The sequence below is a fragment of the Monodelphis domestica genome, chromosome 3 (assembly GCF_027887165.1).
Source record: "Monodelphis domestica isolate mMonDom1 chromosome 3, mMonDom1.pri, whole genome shotgun sequence".
Taxonomy (NCBI): Eukaryota; Metazoa; Chordata; class Mammalia; order Didelphimorphia; family Didelphidae; genus Monodelphis; species Monodelphis domestica.
The window spans coordinates 108,336,027-108,356,243 of NC_077229.1; the positions used below are offsets into that span (position 1 = coordinate 108,336,027).

Below are 20,217 nucleotides of genomic sequence, written 5' to 3' on the forward strand. Positions count from 1 at the left end.
AATCAGGAGCAGAACCTGGTTAAGAAGTAAGCCTGGCCAGCCTGAGCACTTCCTCCATTTTCCAGGAAGGAACTCACTAACTGGTGTTGATACAGGGCTAGAGGGATCTCCTGTTTGAAAAAGTAACAGGGCAGAAGCAGGGGGAAAAAAATCTCATTTCTGTAGTTCTTGAAGGCTTTACAGGAAGTTCTCATAATAATCCTGTGAAGGAGGTTGTGCAAATATTATTATTCCCATTTTGCAGATAAGTAAATTGATGTCTAGCAAGGTAAAATAACTCAATCAGAGTCACACAGCTAGTAATTATCAAAATTGGGATTTGAATGTAGAATTTCTGAATCCAAGTCCAAAATATTTTCTGCTACACTTGTCAGGACAGAGATTGTGCCAGAAGGTTTGAGTTTCTTTCTCTCTGTGTCTCTGTCTCTGTCTCTGTCTCTGTCTCTCTCTGTCTCTGTCTCTGTCTCTTTTTGTCTCTCTCTCTCTCTCTCTCTCTCTCTCTCTCTCTCTCTCTCTCTCTCTCTCTCTCTCTCTCTCTCTCTCTCTCTCTCTCTCTCTCTCTCCCTCTCTTTCTCATTTTGTCTGTCTGTCTCTTTCCCGGATCCCTCTTGTCTTTTACATCTTGCAAAAAACAGAAAGGCAAAAGCTGGGTCTTTTTTCCTTGTCCTCAGCAACATTCATGATGAGCCCAACCATAGATCTGAGGTCACATAAAACTTGCCTTCTTGGCCTTATCTTTCTCTTTGCCTCTAATAAGCAATGGTTGGACAAATGTCTTGTAAATCAGAGACTTCTGAGGGGGGAAATTATGAATAAATAAAATAAGCACATGGAAAACCCAAATCTTAGCCTCCAAAGCTGTGCAAATGGGTAAGACTGAGATGTGAAATAAGGCCCAGCCTGGATAATTAGGAACCTAGATTCAAGTCCTTCTCTTCTGCTGATTCTATGACTTTGGCTTTGTCACTTCCCCTCTTTGGGAATCAGGTTCTCCTTGAATAAAATAAGAGGATTGGCCTAGATGACCTCTAAGGTTTCTTCCTAGCTCTGTTGTTCCATGATTCATGTTCCAAGGTCTCTCTTGGCCTGACATTTTGTGTTGTACTCTTAACAGCCACAGGCTAAAAATGTTTCAAAAATGGAATAGGTTGTTGTGAAGATGCCTGGAGGAAAATGGTTGATTCAGCCAAACCCATTTGATTGTTTATCTTTCTCTCCCTCTAGAGAACACTGAATTAGGGAAAGAGAAACTTCCCATAAAAGGAAACTCAGGCTATGTCAGCACAGTCATCATTCTATGATTAACCTGGGCTCATAATGGGTATAGATTGGGAAGAACTCAAAAGGTCATCTAGTCTAAACCCTTTATTTGACATATGGAATTACTGAGGCCAGGAGAGATTAAATAACTCCACCAAGGCCACCCAGGTGAAACAGAAGCAGAGGTAGAATTGGAAACTAGGTCCCCAGAATCCAAATCCTTTGTTCTTCCCTCCCCATCCTTCCACCTCCAGTAAGTATTTGAGCCTGAGGGCCCCTAGCCTCTGTGACTTACGGAGTTCAGGGATACACATTTCATTCATTTCATCAAACGTTCCTATAATTGCATAAGATGTGACATCGTCAAATAGAAATATAAATGGTTTTGAAGTTAGGCAACATCAATTCCTGTTTGATCTTAGAAAAATCACTTAGCCTATATGAGACTCAGTTCCCCAATCTGTAAAGCCAGATGATCTCTAAGCTCCCTTCTGGTTCTTTGTTCCCCACATATTCTCATCACCTTGCCAGACTTGTCTGTCTTATCTGAGCAGCTTGCCATCTGTCCCTCCATATTTGTTTATATACAAGTGGCCTCTCTTCTAAAGGGTTTCTGATAACTCACAGAATAATTGGCCCCCTGGGCAAGGGGAATGCATGTATTATTGTTGTCCTTATTTGGGGGCCAGGTAAACTGGGGATCGGAAGCAAAATAGCTTCTCTAGGCTCCTGAAAAAAAGTATGTTGCAAAGCTGGGGAAAACTGAAAATTTTCCCCACATACTTCCTAGCTTTGTGACCTTGGGCATGTCCCTTAAGCCCAAATGCCTGGTCTTCAGTGCATTACACATTCTGTCACCTGTGTTGTGGATTCACTAAGCAAAGCCTGAGTTAACAACAGCGAGCATTTGTGTGTTGTGTGCCTGTTGTGTGCCAGGCTCTGTGCTCAGAGCTGGAGACACAAAGAAATGTAAAAGATAGCTCCTGCCCTCAAGTAGCTAACAATCTAATGAGGGAGGCAATATGCCATCAATTCCAAAGAAAGAAGGTAAGTAAATGGAAGATAGCCTCACTTCACAATTTGAAATCAAAGGAGCTCATATTTATGTAGTATTTTTAAAAGTTCAATATTGAAGGTTTTCGATCTGTTCCCTTTTTTGAGGCTCATAATACTCTTCTGGGCTCAACAAATCTGATTATTACTTCTGTTGTACAGAATAGGAAACTGCAACCCAGGGGAAGTTAACTACTCAAGGTCAGAGAATTACTTGGTGACAGAGATGGGTCTGATACCTCAGTCTCCTGCCTTCCAGGCCAGGGCATCTATTATTCCACACAGCTTCAATAGTATTGCCAACAGTCCCAAATTATGAATTAATAATAGTAATAATAGCAGCAGGAAGAATAATTATCATTTCCATTTCTGTACTACTATATTGTTTATAAAAACATTCCTCTCTATTATGACCCCAGGAGGTAAATAGTGTAAGAATTATCATCCCATTTTACTAAGGGACTCCAGAGAGTGGAATTAACTTATCGAAGATCCCATAGTGAGTTTGTAGCAGAACCAAGATTAGAATCCAAGTCCTCTGACTCCCATACTTGGGCTCTTCCTGTCCACAGCACCATATAGGAGAGCCCATAGTGGTAGTCTCTCGGTGATCGAGAATGGTTATTGTCTTTGTGCAGTTTCATCTACGGTGTACCCTCATGTGGCTTTGGAGTCCAAAGGCTAAGGCACACAATTTGTGGCACATGGGGCATGGGATGCCATTTGTTACGGGAGGTGCGGCTGTGGCCTGGTGTCGGCGTTCACGTGCAGCAGCAAGACGTCGACGTCGCTCATATTCAAAGGTGGTGGCGGCATGGTTAATGTGGGTTTGCCAGCTGCTTCTGTCAGAGGCAGCGAGTTCTAATTGCTTTGGTGTAATGCCAGCCCACTTCAAGTTGGACTTTAGCTGATCCTTGAATGAATCTTTTCTTTGGTCGGCCTTGTTTCCTGAGTCCAGCTGACAATTCACCATAGAATACCTGTCTTGGTATTCGCTGTGGGTCCATGCGGATGATGTGTCCAGACCATCGTAGCTGGGTTTTGAAGACCATGACTTCGATGCTGGTGGAGTTGGCTCTGTCGGGGACTTCCTGGTTGGTGATTCGGTCTTGCCATTGGATCATCATGATTGACCGGAGGGAGCGTTGGTGGAATTGCTCCAACTGCTTCATGTGCTTCCGGTACAGTGTCCATGTTTCACAACCATACAGGAGCGAGCTGAGGACCACTGCGTTATACACTTTGAGCTTCGTCGCAGGGCTTACACCTCTGTGTTGGAGGACTTTGCAGCGCAGCCTCCCAAGTGCCTGGTTGGCCTTTTGGATCCTGGCATTGATCTCGTGGTCTAGGGACCCGTCATTGGCGATGGTGCTGCCCAGGTACTTGAAAGTATTGATGTTAGAAAGCTGCATGCCATCAATTGTAATGCATGGCTGGTTCGTTGGCCTCCCTGGTGCAGGTTGGAACAGCAACTCTGTTTTGCTGAGGCTGATAGTCAGGCCAAACAGTTTCGTTGCAGTGGAGAACCTGTCCACAATGGTTTGGAGATGATTTTCTTGGTGGGCCATGAGAGCACAGTCATCTGCAAAGAGAGCTTCCAGGATGAGTCTCTCTGTTGTCTTTGTTTTTGCAGTTAGGCGGCAAAGGTCGAATAGTGAGCCATCCAGTTGGTATTTGATGTAGACACCCAGGTCTAGATCGATCACAGCATGTCTTAATACTTGGGTGAAAAATAGGTTGAATAGTACCGGAGCGAGGACACAGCCTTGTTTCACACCATTGGAGATGTTGAAGCAATTGGAAGCCTCTCCACCAGATAGGACTTCCCCTGTCATGTCGACATGAAAGAGCTGGATCAGTTTGACGAATTTTGCTGGGCAACCGAGCTTGCTGAGGATCACCCACAATGCTTCCCTGTTCACTGTGTTGAACGCCTTTGTCAGGTCTATGAAGACAATGTAGAGACTCAGGTTCTGCTCAAGGCATTTTTCCTGCATTTGCCTCACCGTGAAGACCATGTCGATGGTGCTGCGATCTGGTCAGAAGCCACATTGTGATTCAGGCAGGTTCCGCTCTGAAACAGATGACAGGAGTCTGTTGAGTATAACACGGGCGAAGATCTTTCCGGCAGTGGAGAGTAGTGAGATGCCTCTGTAGTTGTCACAGGCTGCTCGTGAGCCTTTGTTCTTGTATAGGGCTACGATGGAGGCATCTCTGAGTTCTGGGGGCATGTCTTCCTCTTCCCATATGCTGGTCAGTACTATGTGGAATGCCTGGAGCGCCTTTCCATTTAAGGCCTTGTACACCTCGGTTGGGATCCCATCTTTACCGGGTGCCTTGCCTGCACTCATTTGTTTAATGGCTTTTTGGACTTCCTTTATTGAAGGAGGGATGTCAAGTTGTTCAATGGAGAGGTTTTGGGGGATCTGGTCAAGGGCGCTTTGGTCGACTGAAGAGGATCAGTTGAGAAGCTGACTGAAGTGTTCTTTCCACCTGTTGCTGATGCCTTTTTTATCTTTTATGAGAGTGTCACCATCAAAGGATAGCAAGGGAGTGGTGGTGGGTTTTGATGGCCCATAGACAGTCTTGAGGGCACTGAAAAATTGTTTGTAGTTTTTCATATCAGCAAACTGCTGGATTTCTTCTGCCTTTTTTCCCACCATCGGTCTTGCATCTTCCTGATCTCACGCTGCGCCGTGGCTTGGAGAGACTTGAATCTGTCCTTTTTAGGAGCAGAGTTTGGGTTATTTTGCCACTCCATAAAGGCTTTGTTCTTCTTGCTCAATAGGTCTTCAATAGCAGTGTTGTTCTTGTCCAACCAGTCCTGGTGGTTGCGTTGTTTTGGACCTAGGACTGCCTTTGATGTTTCCTTCACTGCGTCTCTGAACTGGTTCCATTTCTCGGTTGAGCTTCCAGTGAGTGGTCCCTTGGCAGACAGCTTGTTGTCCAGGCAGGACTGGAATGTTTGCAAATAAGATCTTGGAGGAGAGCCCATATAACAAATAGTTCATGGCAGTGACCAAGAATGGGACTCCTTTATTTGGGCTAATGAGGTCATTCCAGGCCTTTCTAAGAGCTAAATCACTGACCTGTTGTGTGGAAGGAAGAAAGGAAGTAAGTCTTTATTAAATATCTGTTATCTGCCAGGCAATGTTCTAAATGTTTTATAAATATCTCATTTGATCTTTGCTGTTATCCTGAGAAGTCAATGCAATTATTATCCTCATTATGTAGATAAGCAAACAGGGAAATATGGGTCAAGTGATTTTTCTCAGTCACCCATATAGTGAAAATCTAAGGCTGGATTTGAACTCAGGTCTGGTCCTCCTGCTTCCAGGTCAGCCCCCTTAAGTACCACCTAGCTGTGGGTTTATGGGTCTCTCTGAGTTCTTGCAGCCCTCATCATCCAAGCTGGTGGTAATAAAGGACTGTTTCATGATAGAGATGAAAGCTAAGAGAATGCCTTGTGGTCAATTTTGAGAACCATGAGACATGGTTCCTCAGGGATTTCTTCCTGTTTACATTCCCCTGGTCACCTGGGCCCAGCCTGTGCTGTCATGATAAACTTTTTTTTAAAAAATCCTTACCTTCTGCCTCAGAAATGTTACTCAGAATTGGTTCCAAAGCAAAAGAGCAGTAAAGGCTAGGCCCAAAATCACACAGCTAGGAGATATCCGAGGCCAGATTTGGTTTCAGGACCTCATTTCTCCAGGCTGGCTTTCTATCCATCGAACCATCCAGCTGTTGTCCTTATACACTTATTATCACAATGAACAAAATAACACTCAACAAATATTTAATGTTTATAACAATTTATAATAATAATGGTAATAACATTAATGCTTAATGTTAAATGTCCTTCCAGAACCTGGAACAATTGAAAAGATACTTTGGTCCAGAACATCAGTTTAAATTGCAATTCTCTTGCTCGTTGCCTTCTATAGCCGTGGTCAAGAGTTATATCTTCTTTCATCCTTACTTTCTTCAGCTATAAAATGTGGGAATTGGACAAGATGACCTGGAAATTCATTATGAGCCCTAAACCTTTGATTCTATTCTATGAAAGATTAATTTCATGAATGTTGGATTTCTCTCTGCTATTCCAAATCATATCTGAGTCTTAGTATTTAGAGATCATCTAGCCTCTCTTCCCCTAATTTTATTTCCCTTTTGACATATGTATTGATATATACAAGACACATATGGTGGAACCAGGGAAAACTTCCTTCAGAAGGTGGCCCCTGAGTTAAATGCTGAAAATAAATAAGAGATCCCTAGGGGCAGAGGAAAAGAGGGAGTACACGACAGGCAAGGAAAACAGCCAGTACAGAGAAAGAAGGAGATAGAATGACATGTACAAAGAAGAGCAAGTAGTCCAGTATGTTAAACCATAGAAAATATGGAGGAATGCAAGTTGTGAGAAGAGGTAGAGAGAGATAGGAAGGGGCCTGGTTGTGAAAGACTTTAAAATGCCAAATGGAGGATTTTATATTTGAGCCTCAGGGTAATACAAGGCCAGTGGTGTTTGAGATCACATGTGTGGGAGGGAGGTTGTGTAACAGGATCAGACCTTTGAGCTTTAAAGAAATCCCTTTACTGTTTGTTTGGAGGATGAATTAGAGTAGGAAGAGATTTGAGGCAAGGAACCCAAATTGAAGGCTATTGCTATAGTCCAGAAAAAGGTAATAAGGGCCTGAACTAGGGTAAGGTCTATATAAGGGCAGAGAGGGGAGAAAGATGTCATGGATATAAAAAAGCAAAAACTGGCACTTGGTTAGAGATGTGGGATGTATGAACTTGAGGAATCAAGGATGATACTGAGGTTGTAAACCTGGGTGGTAGGAAGGATGTTCATGCCTTCTTCTGCAATATATAAGTTTAACAGAGAAGTGGGTTTAGAGAAAAATGTAACTAATTCTGTTTTGGACACCCCAAGTTTAGGAGGAGTTGGCGATGTGTGACTAGAGCTTGGGAGAGAGTAGGAGTAGAGATAGATAGATAGATAGATAGATAGATAGATAGATAGATAGATCGATCGATCTACAGATCTATGTAAGATAGATAAGCATAGATATATGTGGAAGACATGATACTGAACCTATAGAAGCTAATGAAGTCACCCTGTAAGTTATATTAGAGGGAAAAGAGTATCTAGAGATAGCCTTGAAGTGTGCCCTTAGTTTAATTGTGTGACATAGATAATAATATAGCAAAGGGAAGATAAAAGGAATAGGTTAGAAAGGTAGGCAGAAAGCTAGGAAAGACCAATGTCAGGAAAACTCAGAAAAAATACATATTCAGGAAAGAGTAGTCAACAATGATAAATATTCATATAGATCAGGAAGGACTGAGAAAAGCCATTATATTTGGTAGTTAAGAGAACACTGATAATCTTGGAGAACAGTTTGAGTTGAATATGAAAAGCCTGGAAACCAGGTGGCAGAAAGTTTAGAGGAGAATGAGAAATACTGTTATGTTGTAAGAAATGATGAAGGAGTGGTTTTAGAGAAACCTGGGAAGAATTTGTATGAACTGATGCAAAGTAAAGTGAACAGAACCAAGAGAAGATTTATGCAAGGACTACATTATAAATATAAACAACTTTGAAAGACTTGGAAACTATGATCACCACAAAGATCCAATTTAAGAGGGTTCATGATAAAACATGCTATCCACCTCCTGGTTGGTGGGCTCAGAGTATAGATGGAGACATATTTTGGGGAATATAACCAGTGCTAGAATATTTTTTCTTGAATATACATGTTTATAATAGGTAATAGGGGTTTTGTGTTTCTTCTTTTTCTTTGGCGGGGGAGAGAGGAGAGTTAGGAAGGAGAGAAGGCAGCCCTGAAATTAAAAAGAATATATTTTGATTTAAAAAATAAAGAACAGTGGGAAGAAAAAAGGTAATGTCTTTTTGGCTTTTTTCCTCTAAGATGTTTGGTTGAAAAGAGAAGGAGACATGACATGATAGAAAAGTGAATGACAGGTCTGGTGGTCTGGGCCCAAATGGCTGACCAGCTGGAAACCACCTAGGAGCAAAAGGTTGCAGGAGAGCCAGGAGAGGGGAGCTACAGATGCATTACCAAATGACAGAGAGGGGAGTCTTCATGCATTCCAGGTGCTAATCCTTTCCTACAAGAGCCCTTGCCCCCAGAATCCATACTCATACCATACCCTAACTCTGGTTTCTTTTTAGGGTCCAACATCAATGTGTTAACATGCAAGAGGAGCCCCAGTCCAGACTCTGCAGTGGCTACCCCTTTGTTAGCGGATGGACCTGGTTCCACACCCCCACAGCCAGGCCATCACTCACGCACCAAGACCCGAAAACCAAACTTTAGTCCTCAGGAAACAGAGGTACTGGTGCAAAAGGTCACACGACATTACCAGCTACTCTTTGGGGCACTCCGGGGCACACCAGCCAAGAAGCACCGTGTGTGGAACAAGATCCTGCAAGCTGTCAATGCACTGGGGTACTGCCGGCGGGACATGGGAGACCTGAAACACAAGTGGAGGGACCTTCGGGGTGTTGTGAGAAAAAAGCTGGGGGAACAGCAGAGAGCCTCAACTGAGGGTGGGCAGGCCCAGGCCCTAGTCCTCACCCCTGTGGAACGCATGGTAGCTGAGACCTTCTCTGCCCATAACATCCAAGGTGAAAGCCAAGGAGCCGAGTCCATGCCAAGTAAGTTTACTCTCCTCTACCTCAGCTTTCACTGGGCAGACTTCAAAGTGATGATGATGATGATGATGATGATGATGATGATGATGATGATGATGATGATGATGATGATGATGATGATGATGATATATGGTGCTTACTGTATGCCAGGCACCACAATAAGTATTTGACAAATATTATGTCATTCAATCTTTGCTGCAACCCTAGGAGGTTGGTGCTATTATCATCCCCATTTTATAGGTGAGAAAATCAAGGCAAACAGGATAAGGAACTTACTCAGGGTCACACAGAAGAAGACACTGGGTGGAGGTAGAGGAGAAAATAGCTCTGAAAAGTCCTAAGACCTCAGGGTCCTCTTCTAAAATGAAGAAATCAGATTAGGTCATCACTACAATCTCTCCAAGCTCTGATGTTGCAAGATTCATGCAAAGACTGGAGGAGTACTGAAAGCAGGAGCATTGTGTCTTCCTCAATAAATCAGTGGCTTTCTGAAAGCAGTTAATGAGAAATTATCTCTGGTAAAGACAAAGACCATTGTTATATCTAAGGTACACCCCTAGTAGGTCTCATAAAGACATGCTAAGTTAGATAACAAATGAAGTCCTACCTAGCTCTCAGATTCTTCCTTCCTTCCTTCCTTCCTTCCTTCCTTCCTTCCTTCCTTCCTTCCTTCCTTCCTTCCTTCCTTCCTTCCTTCCTTCCTTCCTTCCTTCCTTCCTTCCTTCCTTCCTTCCTTCCTTCCTTCCTTCCTTCCTTCCTTCCTTCCTTCCTTCCTTCCTTCCTTCCTTCCTTCCTTCCTTCCTTTCTTTCTTTCTTTCTTTCTTTCTTTCTTTCTTTCTTTCTTTCTTTCTTTCTTTCTTTCTTTCTTTCTCTCTCTCTCTTTCTTTCTCTCTCTCTTTCTTTCTCTCTCCCTTTCTTTCTCTCTCCCTTTCTTTCTCTACCTTTCTTCCTATCTTTCTCCCTTTTTCCCTTACATCTTAGAATCAATACTATGTATGGGTTTCAAGCAGACAAGCAATAAATACTAAACAGTGGGGATTAAGTGACTCAAAGTAGTCACCTCCTATCTCTAGACCTGGCTCCCAATCCACTGAGCCACCTAGCTGTCCCATTCCTTATTTCTTATCTTTCCTTCTCTTTCCCTATTTTTCCTCCCTCTCTTTCCTCTCCCACTATCTTCCCTCTTTCCTGCCCTTCCTTTCTTCCTTAGCTTTATCCCTCCCCCCTCCCCCACCTTCCCATGCACCCAGCTGTATAATTACCAGGTGTATAATGTGGGCATTGACCAATTTTTCTTTTCTCTTAATCACCACTGTTCTCTGCAGGTCTTCATTCCCATCTGGACAGAAGATGCTGGTGAATCAATTCCAGCTAATATCTCTGGTCTTCCTTCTCTACCTCCCCAACCCTTCCAGGTTCTATGTGTGTGTATGACTCTGTAAACATATTTATACACACATGTTTTTGTGTATATGTTTTGGTGATCATCATTCATTTGGGAATGTATATGAGCTGGTATATATGTGTGCCTCATCTTTGAATTTAAAAAAAAGTGAGAGAGAATATAATGAAATGATTTATTCAAGGGGCTTGGGTGAGAAAGGAAGGAAGGATATAGTGTGATAGAAAAAATGAACCACTGACTTCAAATGGCTAATAGCTCTAGCATCCTGTAAAACTGTGGCTGGAGTTAATAAGGCAGAATTAAGGGGCTATTGGATTTAGAATTGGACATCCCAGCCCTACCGTTAATTCATTGGGTGACCTTAGATAAGTCACCGCTCCCTTTTGGCCCTCAAATTTTCTTCTCTGCAAAATAAGGGGAACTGATCCTGGGCTTTCCTTCTTTTCCCCATTTGGGATAATTTAGAGTGGGGTAGAGGGAAACCAGACAAACAGACCCCAGAAGAAGGGGGGGGGACCCTGTAGGACAGCTCCTTTGCCAGTAGTAAGGGCCCTTTGAGGGGCTCTCAGCACTGTAACAAAGTTGAACTAAGAGACTATTCCTGTTCTGATAGAATACCGTGGCTATCTGTGAAGGCAGGCCTTTTCATCTCAAATGTATGTACCTACTCGAATTGATTTCCCAGATATCCATTGAAACTCTACCAACAGATGACTGATGATTCTAAATCTTCCTTTTAAATCAACATTTCTTTTTTTTAAAACCCTACCTTCTGTCTTCGAACCAATACTGTTCCAAGACAGAAGAATTGTAAGAACTAGGCAATAGGGGTTTAGTGACTTGTCCAGGGTCACATAGCTAGGAAGTATCTGAGACCAAATTTGAACCTAGGACCTCCCATCTCTGGGCCTGTCTCTCAATCCACTGAGCCATCCAACTGGTCCCTAAATCAACATTTCTAAAATGGATTTTTATCATCTTATCTTCCTAAACCCAACCAAATTTCCCCATTTCTGTCTAGGGCAGCTCCATCTTTCTAGTCCTTTGGGCTCCCAAACTCAAATGCCTTTGACATTCTAGAGAGGGCCTGAGTCATAGAAATTGCTGTTGGTCCCAGAGTCAAGAAGACATGGGTTCAAACCTCTGATATACATTAGTTCTATGTCACTGGACAAATCACTGATCCTTTCCACACCTCAGTTTTCTCATCCAAAAAGTAGGAATAATAAGCATAATGCCCAATGACCCCTCAAGCACATCTGTCATATACCATGAGTCTGTAGCTGTGCTGTTTTGTTTTCCTGGTGTGCTCATGTCAATACATCATCAGAGCATTCCTGCCCCTGGGACAAAGATGCTACATCACCCATACACATCACATTACAGCTCCGTTCAGCCTCTTCTCCCCAAAGGATACCAGAAGGACACTCATTTCACCCTTTCACATAAAAGAATCCCTGATCAATCCACTCAGGATGACAGCTAATGAAGTTCACTTGGAAGAAAAACAATTGAAAGGCCATCGAATGGCTTCCTTATTGACTCCCACTGTAGAGATGAGAGAACACCGATAGAGATGTCACTGCCCTTCTTGTACAGACTCAACCCCCATTGTCCTGTCTCACTGTTATCCCTCATAGCCTACCTCCAAGGGAAAATCTCAAGGATTATTGTCTCCATATTACAGGGGCAAATCTGAGGTCTACAGAAGAGACGTGATTTTCAGGAGTCTGAGAGTCAGGAGACCTATGTTCTCATTCCTGCTCCCCCATCAGCTGTCTGGTTTTAGGAAAATATGTGCCCTCTCTGGATCTCAGTTTCTTAATCTGTTAAATGCAGGGATTAGACTAGATGTCCTCTAAGATCCCTTCCAGCTCCGACATTCTGTGTGCTGTGTTTCAAGGCATGCCCCAGTTTGGCCTTCCTATATCAAATATTCCAAAGTTCCTATCAGCCCTGACATTTTGTATCCTAAAGTCTTCATTCCAAGGCTCCTTGCAGCTCTGCCATCATCCAAATATGCCGCATCCCAGTGTTTCTACTAGCTCTGCCATTCTAGATTCCACATTCTATTATTCAGCAGAATGTGCTGTGATATAAAATTTGTATCTGTGTTTAGTGTTCCAAGAGTCCTTCTAGCTCTGCCATTCTTTAAAGTGTTGCTATTTCTGACCTCAAAGGTTCCTTCCAGCTCAGACATTCTGTGTTCAATGTTCTAAGCTCTGACATTTGATAATCTATGTTCTAAGTTCTGCCTCTCAGTCTTCTGTGTTCTAAGATTCCTTCTAGCTCTTCTGTTCCTTAGTCTATGTTCCAAGATCTTCCATCTGACATTCTATGTTCTAGGATTCTTTCCAGCTCTGCCATGCAGCCCTCCTTCTGCCAACCCACCCAAAAGAGCAGGAGCAGTTTGTACTCAGAGAGGCCAAACCAGCCGACCTGTGTTGTCTTGGTTCTGGCTGATTTCATGGTTTTACGGTTCTGTCTAGACACCCGTATAGACTGCAGGCTGAGCAGTCACAATATAATAGACTCAGATTCCCAGAGGCAGAGATGTGAACTGGTGTGAGACCCTAAGACTATGGTTTCCCGCTCTGAGCCTCAGGGTTCCTCATGCCGAGATCCTAATCTGTTCGCAGCCTCTCGAACATGATCATGCCAGTAATGGGCTTTGCCAACTCTAAGGCCCGGTTTAAATGTTGTCTGAAGGGATTCGTGGGCTTCTGATCTCCGCGCTAAGGCGGACGCTGACATCCAATCCCTGGCTTTTTCTTAGCGTGAGTGAGTGGGTCTCTATTCTGCAATTACTTTGTATTGTTTAAAGTTACTGTAGTTTTGAAGGCAACATTAAAGCACGGTGGAGCACAGAAGCTGTTAAGGCAGAATGGTTAGGGTCCATCAACCCTGGATCAATCTCAGACGGCTTAAGGCAAAATCACTTTCTACAACCAGCCAAATGGCAAGATAGACGGGCTTCTGTAGCATACTTTACAAAGTGCAATTCTCTCGTTTGACCTCTAGAACAATAGTAATACAAGTCTAATTATCCACATTTTCAGTATAATGAAACTGAGGTGGAGAGGCATTAAGGTGATGATGTGCTGGAACTTGCTTGAATTGCCTCATGAGAGCTGATAGTTAAATTTTCAGCGTGAGCATATATACCGTGGAAATCATCAAACATAGATCAGGACTCAATTAACTCTTGGTTTTCTAGACTTAGGAAAATGTTAATAATGAAGATTAAACTTGAAAATGGGTCGTGTATACTTCTTTTTTTTTTTCCCTGTGGAGAGCTGGTTGTTAAACATTCACATCTGGGTGAAGGTCACAAGGCTAATGCATGATGCTAGGCTAAAGGAAACCCAACATGAGGCCCTTTTCCTTGGTATTGCCTGGAAAAAAAATAACAGCTAAACCACCATATGTATGCATAAATATATGTGTAAGCACACACTCCATTGGGTTTGGAGTGGAAGGGGGTCGGGGGAGAAGGGTTCATTTTAAGCTCTTTGCCTTCCTGGCTGGGGAATTGTAAGAGAAATCATTACAGCTGTTTAAGTGCTTGTAACAAGTGGATTGGATTAGGGGGGGGAAGCAAAAATCCAATATGTTCTCTACTGGGCTTTTGTTTTCCCCAGACACAACTCAGCCTCTGCTGTCAGACAAAGCAAAGCCATTTTCTCGGCTGGCTCTCCGACCCCCTTCATTGTGTAGAGAGAGAGCATTAGGGCACGGGTGCGTGTCGTCTGCTTGTGCTGGCATTGGGGCACAGCTTGCTCGTGTTTCTGCTTCCTTACCTAGAAGCAGGGTCATTTAGGGGAAAGAGCACAGCCTTGTGAGACCCAGGGTTCCCGTTCTGCTTCTCAGCTTGTGAGCTGTGTGACCTCAGGCAAATCCTTTAACTTCTCTGATCTTCAGCTTCCTCATCTGTAAAATGAGCAGGAGAAGGAAATGACAAACCACTCCGGGAATCTTGGCCAAGAAAAGTCCAAATGCAGTCATAAAGAGTTGACTTCATTGAAATGGCGCTACAACAACATGGGTGATTTCTGCAGGCAGACATGGGTGTTTGCTTCTGGTTGTGTGGCTTCGTTTGGCCTTAGGTCAGTCAACCAACAGACATTTATTAAGTACCAGCTTTGTGCCAGGCACTGTGCTAGGCAGAAGTAAGGCAGCCCCTGTCCATGGGGAACTTGCATTCTATTAGAGGAATACAGTTTTTCATTGATAGTCAGTAAACACTTATTAATCGCTGACTGTGTACCAGGCACTATACTTAGTACTGGAGATACAAAGAAAGACAAAAAAAAAGTCCTTGACTTTAAGGAGCTCACAACCAAATGGGGGAAATAACCTATAGAAAATGAGGTGTAAAATAAATCTGGAGAGAAAGGAGGAAGCCCTGACCATTGGGGAAGTGAGGAGAGTGTTGGAGAAAGTGGCCCTTGAGCCTTGGAGGCAGCCTGGGGCTCTTAGGGACAGAAAGAGGAAGGAAAGCATTCCAGCCCTCTTTGATGTGTTCTCTTCCACCAATAGGATATAAGCACTCTAGGTTAGGTGCTATCTTGCTTTCTTATGTTCATATCCTGAATGCTTAGCACCATCCTTGGCCCGTTGTGGTTCAGCTGTTTTTCAGGGATGTCCAACTTTTCCTGTCCCTTTTGGGGTTTTCTTAGCAAAGATACTGAAGTGGTTTGTCATTCCTTCCACCAGTTATTTTACAGATGAGGAAACTGAGGCCAATTATGTTAAGTGACTTTTCCAGAGTCACATGGATTTGAACTCATGAAGTTCATGATTTCGATTGCAGCATACCACCTAAGTGTCTCTGGCTCATAGCAAGCACTTACTGAATGTTTTATCCTTCTATCTAAATCCAGACCCCTTACTTGTGCTCTATAACTTGTCTATAGACTGCCCAGTTAATATCTGGCTGAGGCCTGGACCTTCCCTGATGTTACCTACCCAGACTTCATTTCTCTTTTGTGTCCCATAACTTCTGATATGTTGTGTCTTCCCTCCAGCAGCTGATGAAGAGGAAGAAGTGCCCAGCTGCCTCTGGATGCCCCTGCGGAATATGGACACTCCAGGCCTGGCAGAATCTGACCCCTTGGACCTTCGGGGAGTCCTCCACACCTCAGTCTCCTCCCCCTCTCCCCCTACCTCCCCCGCAGCAGCCCTTCTGGGGGCCAACTATGGGGGCAGCAGTGGATGGAGGCCCGCCCTGCAGGCGTCAGCGCTGTTGGCCCCCCCCACCAGCAAACCCAAAGCTGAAATCTCAGAGTTTGAGCAGCAGCTGATGGATGCCCATCTCCAGCAGGGAGCCCTCCTCTCCTCCTGGTACCAGCAGCAGAGCTCCCTGATGACCCAGCAGAATGTCCTCCTGGAGCGTCTGGCAGAACAGAGCCAGCGGCTGGCCGACGGGGTGGAGGCCCTCAATCGGACCCTTGAAAGGCTGGTGGAGGCACATCCGCCTGCCCAGGGGGCGGCCCACCTCATCCAGGACAGCCCCTTGGCCTCTGCTAGTGGTCGCGGGCCCTCTCGAGTGCCAGTGGGGGACTCGGGCAGCCCCTCTGCAGGCCTTGATGTCTTCTCCGGGATGATCTTGAAGGTAGAGGAAGAAATTTAGGACAAGTACCTCGCTGGTCGGGAACCAGTCTACTGAGACCAACAGGAAAAACGATTTTTCCCCCAAATGATCTTGAGAGTTCAGAAGGAAATCTAAGACTATGACTCATTGTCTTCTCCTGCTGTCCTGCTTGTGAAGAAGAGTGGGGGCTCTGAGATAGGGAAGTCAGGAGCCAGTCGAGGAGAAGTTGGACCAAAAAAAAAAAAAGATTCTATGGGGGCAGAAATTATCAAAGAGTTCTAGGTAGGTAAGTGCTTGCCTGCCTGTCTCCCAGGTGCCAGCCCTGCATTTCTAAGGGGTCACAGAGACAGGGTGGAATGGGGGAATTGACCTAAAGAGAGCAGAGCAGAGCAGAGGGAGATCTAGTCACAGGAGAAAGTGAGGTCAAGGTCTCCTATTTCCTGACTTTCCCTTCTAAACTGTTCAGATCAGACAGGGAAGCAAACCCCAGAGCCTGAAAGAGGAAGAGCACAAGAGACTCAACATCCTGGGAATGCCAGGGCAGAAAGGTCCTCCTGGGAAATCATGAAACAAATTAGCTTCATAACTATAGATGTCTGAGCCAACCAGAGTCTGGAATTTGAACTCTGATCAGTTCTAAAAGTGCTCCTCAAAGTTCTCCTGGTGGACTTAATCAAGGCAAAAGTCACCTGCAACTCAAACAAAAATTTGAATAGTTCTGGGCAGCTTCTCCTCATTTCAGGCCTATTACTACCTAGGTCTGGGCTCCTTCCTCCCTTAGGTTCTGCCCAGACCAGAAGAGATTCCGTCATCCCAGAGGAATTTCTGTTTCTAGGTCTGTTTTTATATCTCCACTTAAAACCAGCTAATACTCTATTTGTTCTTTGGTGCTGCCTGTAGGGATCAGGAGCTACTTTATACCTCTTGGTTTTTATTGTGAAAGATATTTTTCTTACATAAGCATAAAACAATTTTTAAAAAAAATAATGATGGTGATGGTAATGATGGTAACTATGAATAAATGAAAAAAGCAAAAACTAATTATTGGTTTTTTTTCCTGGTGGCTGGAAGTTTGAGCTCTATTTCCCAGAAAGGAACCACTTATTATTATAGCTGACATTATTGTTATTTACACTAATAGTGGTCAAGCCCTCTCTTTTTTTAACCTAAACAAATCATATCCACTATCTCCTTTGATCTCTCAGCTGTTCTGTGAAGAAACAAAATAGGAATCCTCTTTTTCAGTTGACTAAGGAAGATGCTGTGGCCCAGAGAAGTCCCTTGACTTGTGGGAAAGTCACATAGCAAGTGTCGGAGCCAGAACCAGAACTCATTTCTCTTGGCTTCTATTCCAGTATGTTTTTCATCATTCTCTGTAGCTCCAAGCCACAGAGGGAGAGGGGGAGAGAGGGAGAAACAGAGAGACAGAGACAGACAGAAAGAGACAGAGGGAGAAGGGAGAAGGGAGAAGGAAGAAGGAGAGTACTCTCACCGTCCACTGCCCTGGGAAGGCCTCAACCAAATTGTTTTGAGGTCTGGGAAAGGACACTGACATGTTGGAGTGTTTCCAGAATGCAGAAAGGCCTTGAGTTCATGTCACAAAAGGATCACTTGAAACCAGTGAGGATGTTTAGCCTAGATAAGACATGACAAATGTGAGAGCTGCCTTCTAGTGAGGGAATGACTCCCATAAGGAGGAAGGATCTTGTCTCTTCTATGTGGCCCCAAAGGGCAGAACTAGGAGGAAGATAGAGGAAGAATTTCCAAGAAGAGAGTGAACTTCCCATCACTATAGATCCCCTAGGCAATACTGAATGACCTCTTACAGTTAGGTGGTGAAATAGATAGAGCCTTAGATCTGGAATTAGGAAGATCTGAATTCAAATCCAGCCTCAGATTAGCTGGGTGACTGGATAAATCACTTAACAGCTGCCTGTCTCACTTTCCTCTTCTGTAGAATGGGAATAATAATAGGATATAACATCTTGTGAAGATCAAAAGAAATATTATTTGTGAAACATCTTACAAGCGTTAAAGGGCCATATAAATGTTGTTGTTGTTGTTGTTGTTAGAGAAGGAAGCCTGGTTCAGGCATGGGTTCAGCTAGATGACCTCTGAGATTCCTTCCAACTGAGATTCTATAATTCTTTTATTGAATCCTTCTTATGTCTGACATCATAAAATGGAGGAGACAGGAACAGGAGACTGTTTCCCAGGGGAATACCAGCCTCCTTGGGGAGATACAGTTTGTGTATAATAGAAGGGGAAGGAGAGATTGGATTGCTAGATTTGTTCTTTAAATGCCTTAAACTATCTGAGAAGGGAGAGAACCTGGTTAGGGTACTAGAATAGAAACTGTCCTTAGTCCTGGATGGAGGTCAGAAAGCCTTAGAAGGGAGCAAGGACTAGGTTGGAAGTATACTGTATGAACAACTTAAGGAAGTTAGACTTGCCAGGCCAACCTACTCCTTTGATAGATAAGCAGTTGACAGCCCATCCATCCATCCATCCATCCATCCATCCATCCATCCATTCATTCACTAAACCTATCTAAAGCACTTTTCCAGCCCCATGTCAGATTGGAGGAGAGGATGTGTATAGGTTAGACATAGACCTTACCCTCTTGGAGCCTACATTCTGGCAGGCCGATAAGCCACCTACGTAATTCTAATGCCCAATATAATATACTAAGTGCAGCAGAGAGGTAAAAAAAAATGGGGAAGACTGGCAGGGGAGGAATGGTGGTGGCACAGAACTAGGGTCAGGAGACATGGGAAGGACCATCACTAATAAGAGAGGTCAAGGAAGACTTCATGGGAGAGGCAACATTTTACTGGGGCTTTAACTCATGGATTGGAAGGTGGCCTCAGAGAGAGTGACTTAGCCAATGAGCCCTGATAGAAATCTCACCACAGAATGGTTCCTGTCCAGCATGGTTTGGTTACACTGGCTGAACCAGATGCTCTGAGGTTCCTAATGTGTAATTGGAAATCTTGTGCCTTCAAACTACATTTCCCAGGAGTCCACTGACTTCCTGTCATTAGGTGCTGACATGGGGGGAGGGGAGGATAATTATAAATAAATAAAAAATATAATATTTGAAATTATTTGAGATTAATTTTAATTTTTATTCTGTTCCTCTACTCTCTTGGGTATTGCAGACAGAGGAGTGGACACCATTTCCCAAAAATTTTAATTATATTCATGATGATTAACTTCAGATTGAGAGCTCTGCATCCCATGGAATCATAGCATGTCAGAGCAGGAAGGGACCATGGACTTCCAATATGGCCCAGTCCACTTGATCAGTTTCCAGTCCTCTCTTTCCCCTACATGGTATTTCTCTTATCCATCTCTCCTTTTCCCCTTCTCCTTCAAAAATGATCAACAACAACAACAATGACCCAACACCCCCAGGCCAGGGCTCTGAGAGAGAGAGAGAGAGAGAGAGAGAGAGAGAGAGAGAGAGAGAGAGAGAGAGAGAGAGAGAGAGAGAGACAGAGAGAGAGAGAGACAGAGAGAGAGAGAGACAGAGAGAGAGAGAGACAGAGAGACAGAGAGACAGAGAGAGAGACAGAGAGAGAGAGAGGAGAGACAGAGACAGAGACAGAGACAAAGAGCTTTTAATTTGGAGGCCAAGCAGGTTAAATAAGCCACAATTGGATTTCTCTGAAGCCCTGGACCTGTGAGAAGTCCCCGGGTTGGGAGAGAGGGCTTGAGAACTTCATTTCCTTGATCAGATTGCTATAGATTCTCTCTCTCCCTCCAGTCTTGCTGAGAAATGTAAATTCAATTGGGTTTCCTGGCTCTGGGAAAGGACAGCTTTTGTACTAGGGTGGAGAGGGAGGAGGTGAGGGCAAGGACAGAAGGGAACCCCCAAACAATCCAAAGCCTCTCAGCTCCCTGCCCCCCTCCTTTGCCCATTAGCAGTGCCCTTTCCATTCCTCAGAACAATGACAGGCACCCCCCACCCCCTTGACCTTCCCTTGTGCGTTGGAGTAAATGCTGGGTAGAAAAATAACCCTGGGCAAAGATTTAAATCAATTCTCTCCGTGTTTAATAAATACCAGGCTCCAAGGTACCTGGAGGGGGGAAAGAGGCTTTCTTGTGAACTGTTGTGCCCACGTTTAGCCAGGGAGGGGCAGGCACGGGAGGGGGGCTGGGATCCTACTTAGAGAAACATTGTCCTTCTAGGTCGGATTTAAGCTTATAACATTTGCTGAG

The 20,217-nt window shown here is 44.0% G+C and overlaps 1 protein-coding gene across 4 annotated transcripts in view; it reads left to right on the forward strand.

The window, feature by feature from the left end:
- The window catches only part of TSNARE1 (t-SNARE domain containing 1), a 298,847-nt gene extending 281,817 nt beyond the window's left edge, over positions 1 to 17,030 (forward strand). For 3 of the 4 annotated variants that reach the window (XM_016431917.2, XM_056820748.1, XM_007488404.3), the window contains 2 exons: positions 8,513 to 8,998; positions 15,428 to 17,030. In XM_016431917.2, coding sequence (XP_016287403.1) covers positions 8,513 to 8,998; positions 15,428 to 16,032 — 1,091 coding nt within the window. In that variant the 3' untranslated portion in view covers positions 16,033 to 17,030. The remainder of the gene's footprint in view (positions 1 to 8,512; positions 8,999 to 15,427) is intronic. The other variant, XM_056820747.1, reaches the window with a different exon arrangement.
- Positions 17,031 to 20,217: the final 3,187 nt, after the last annotated feature.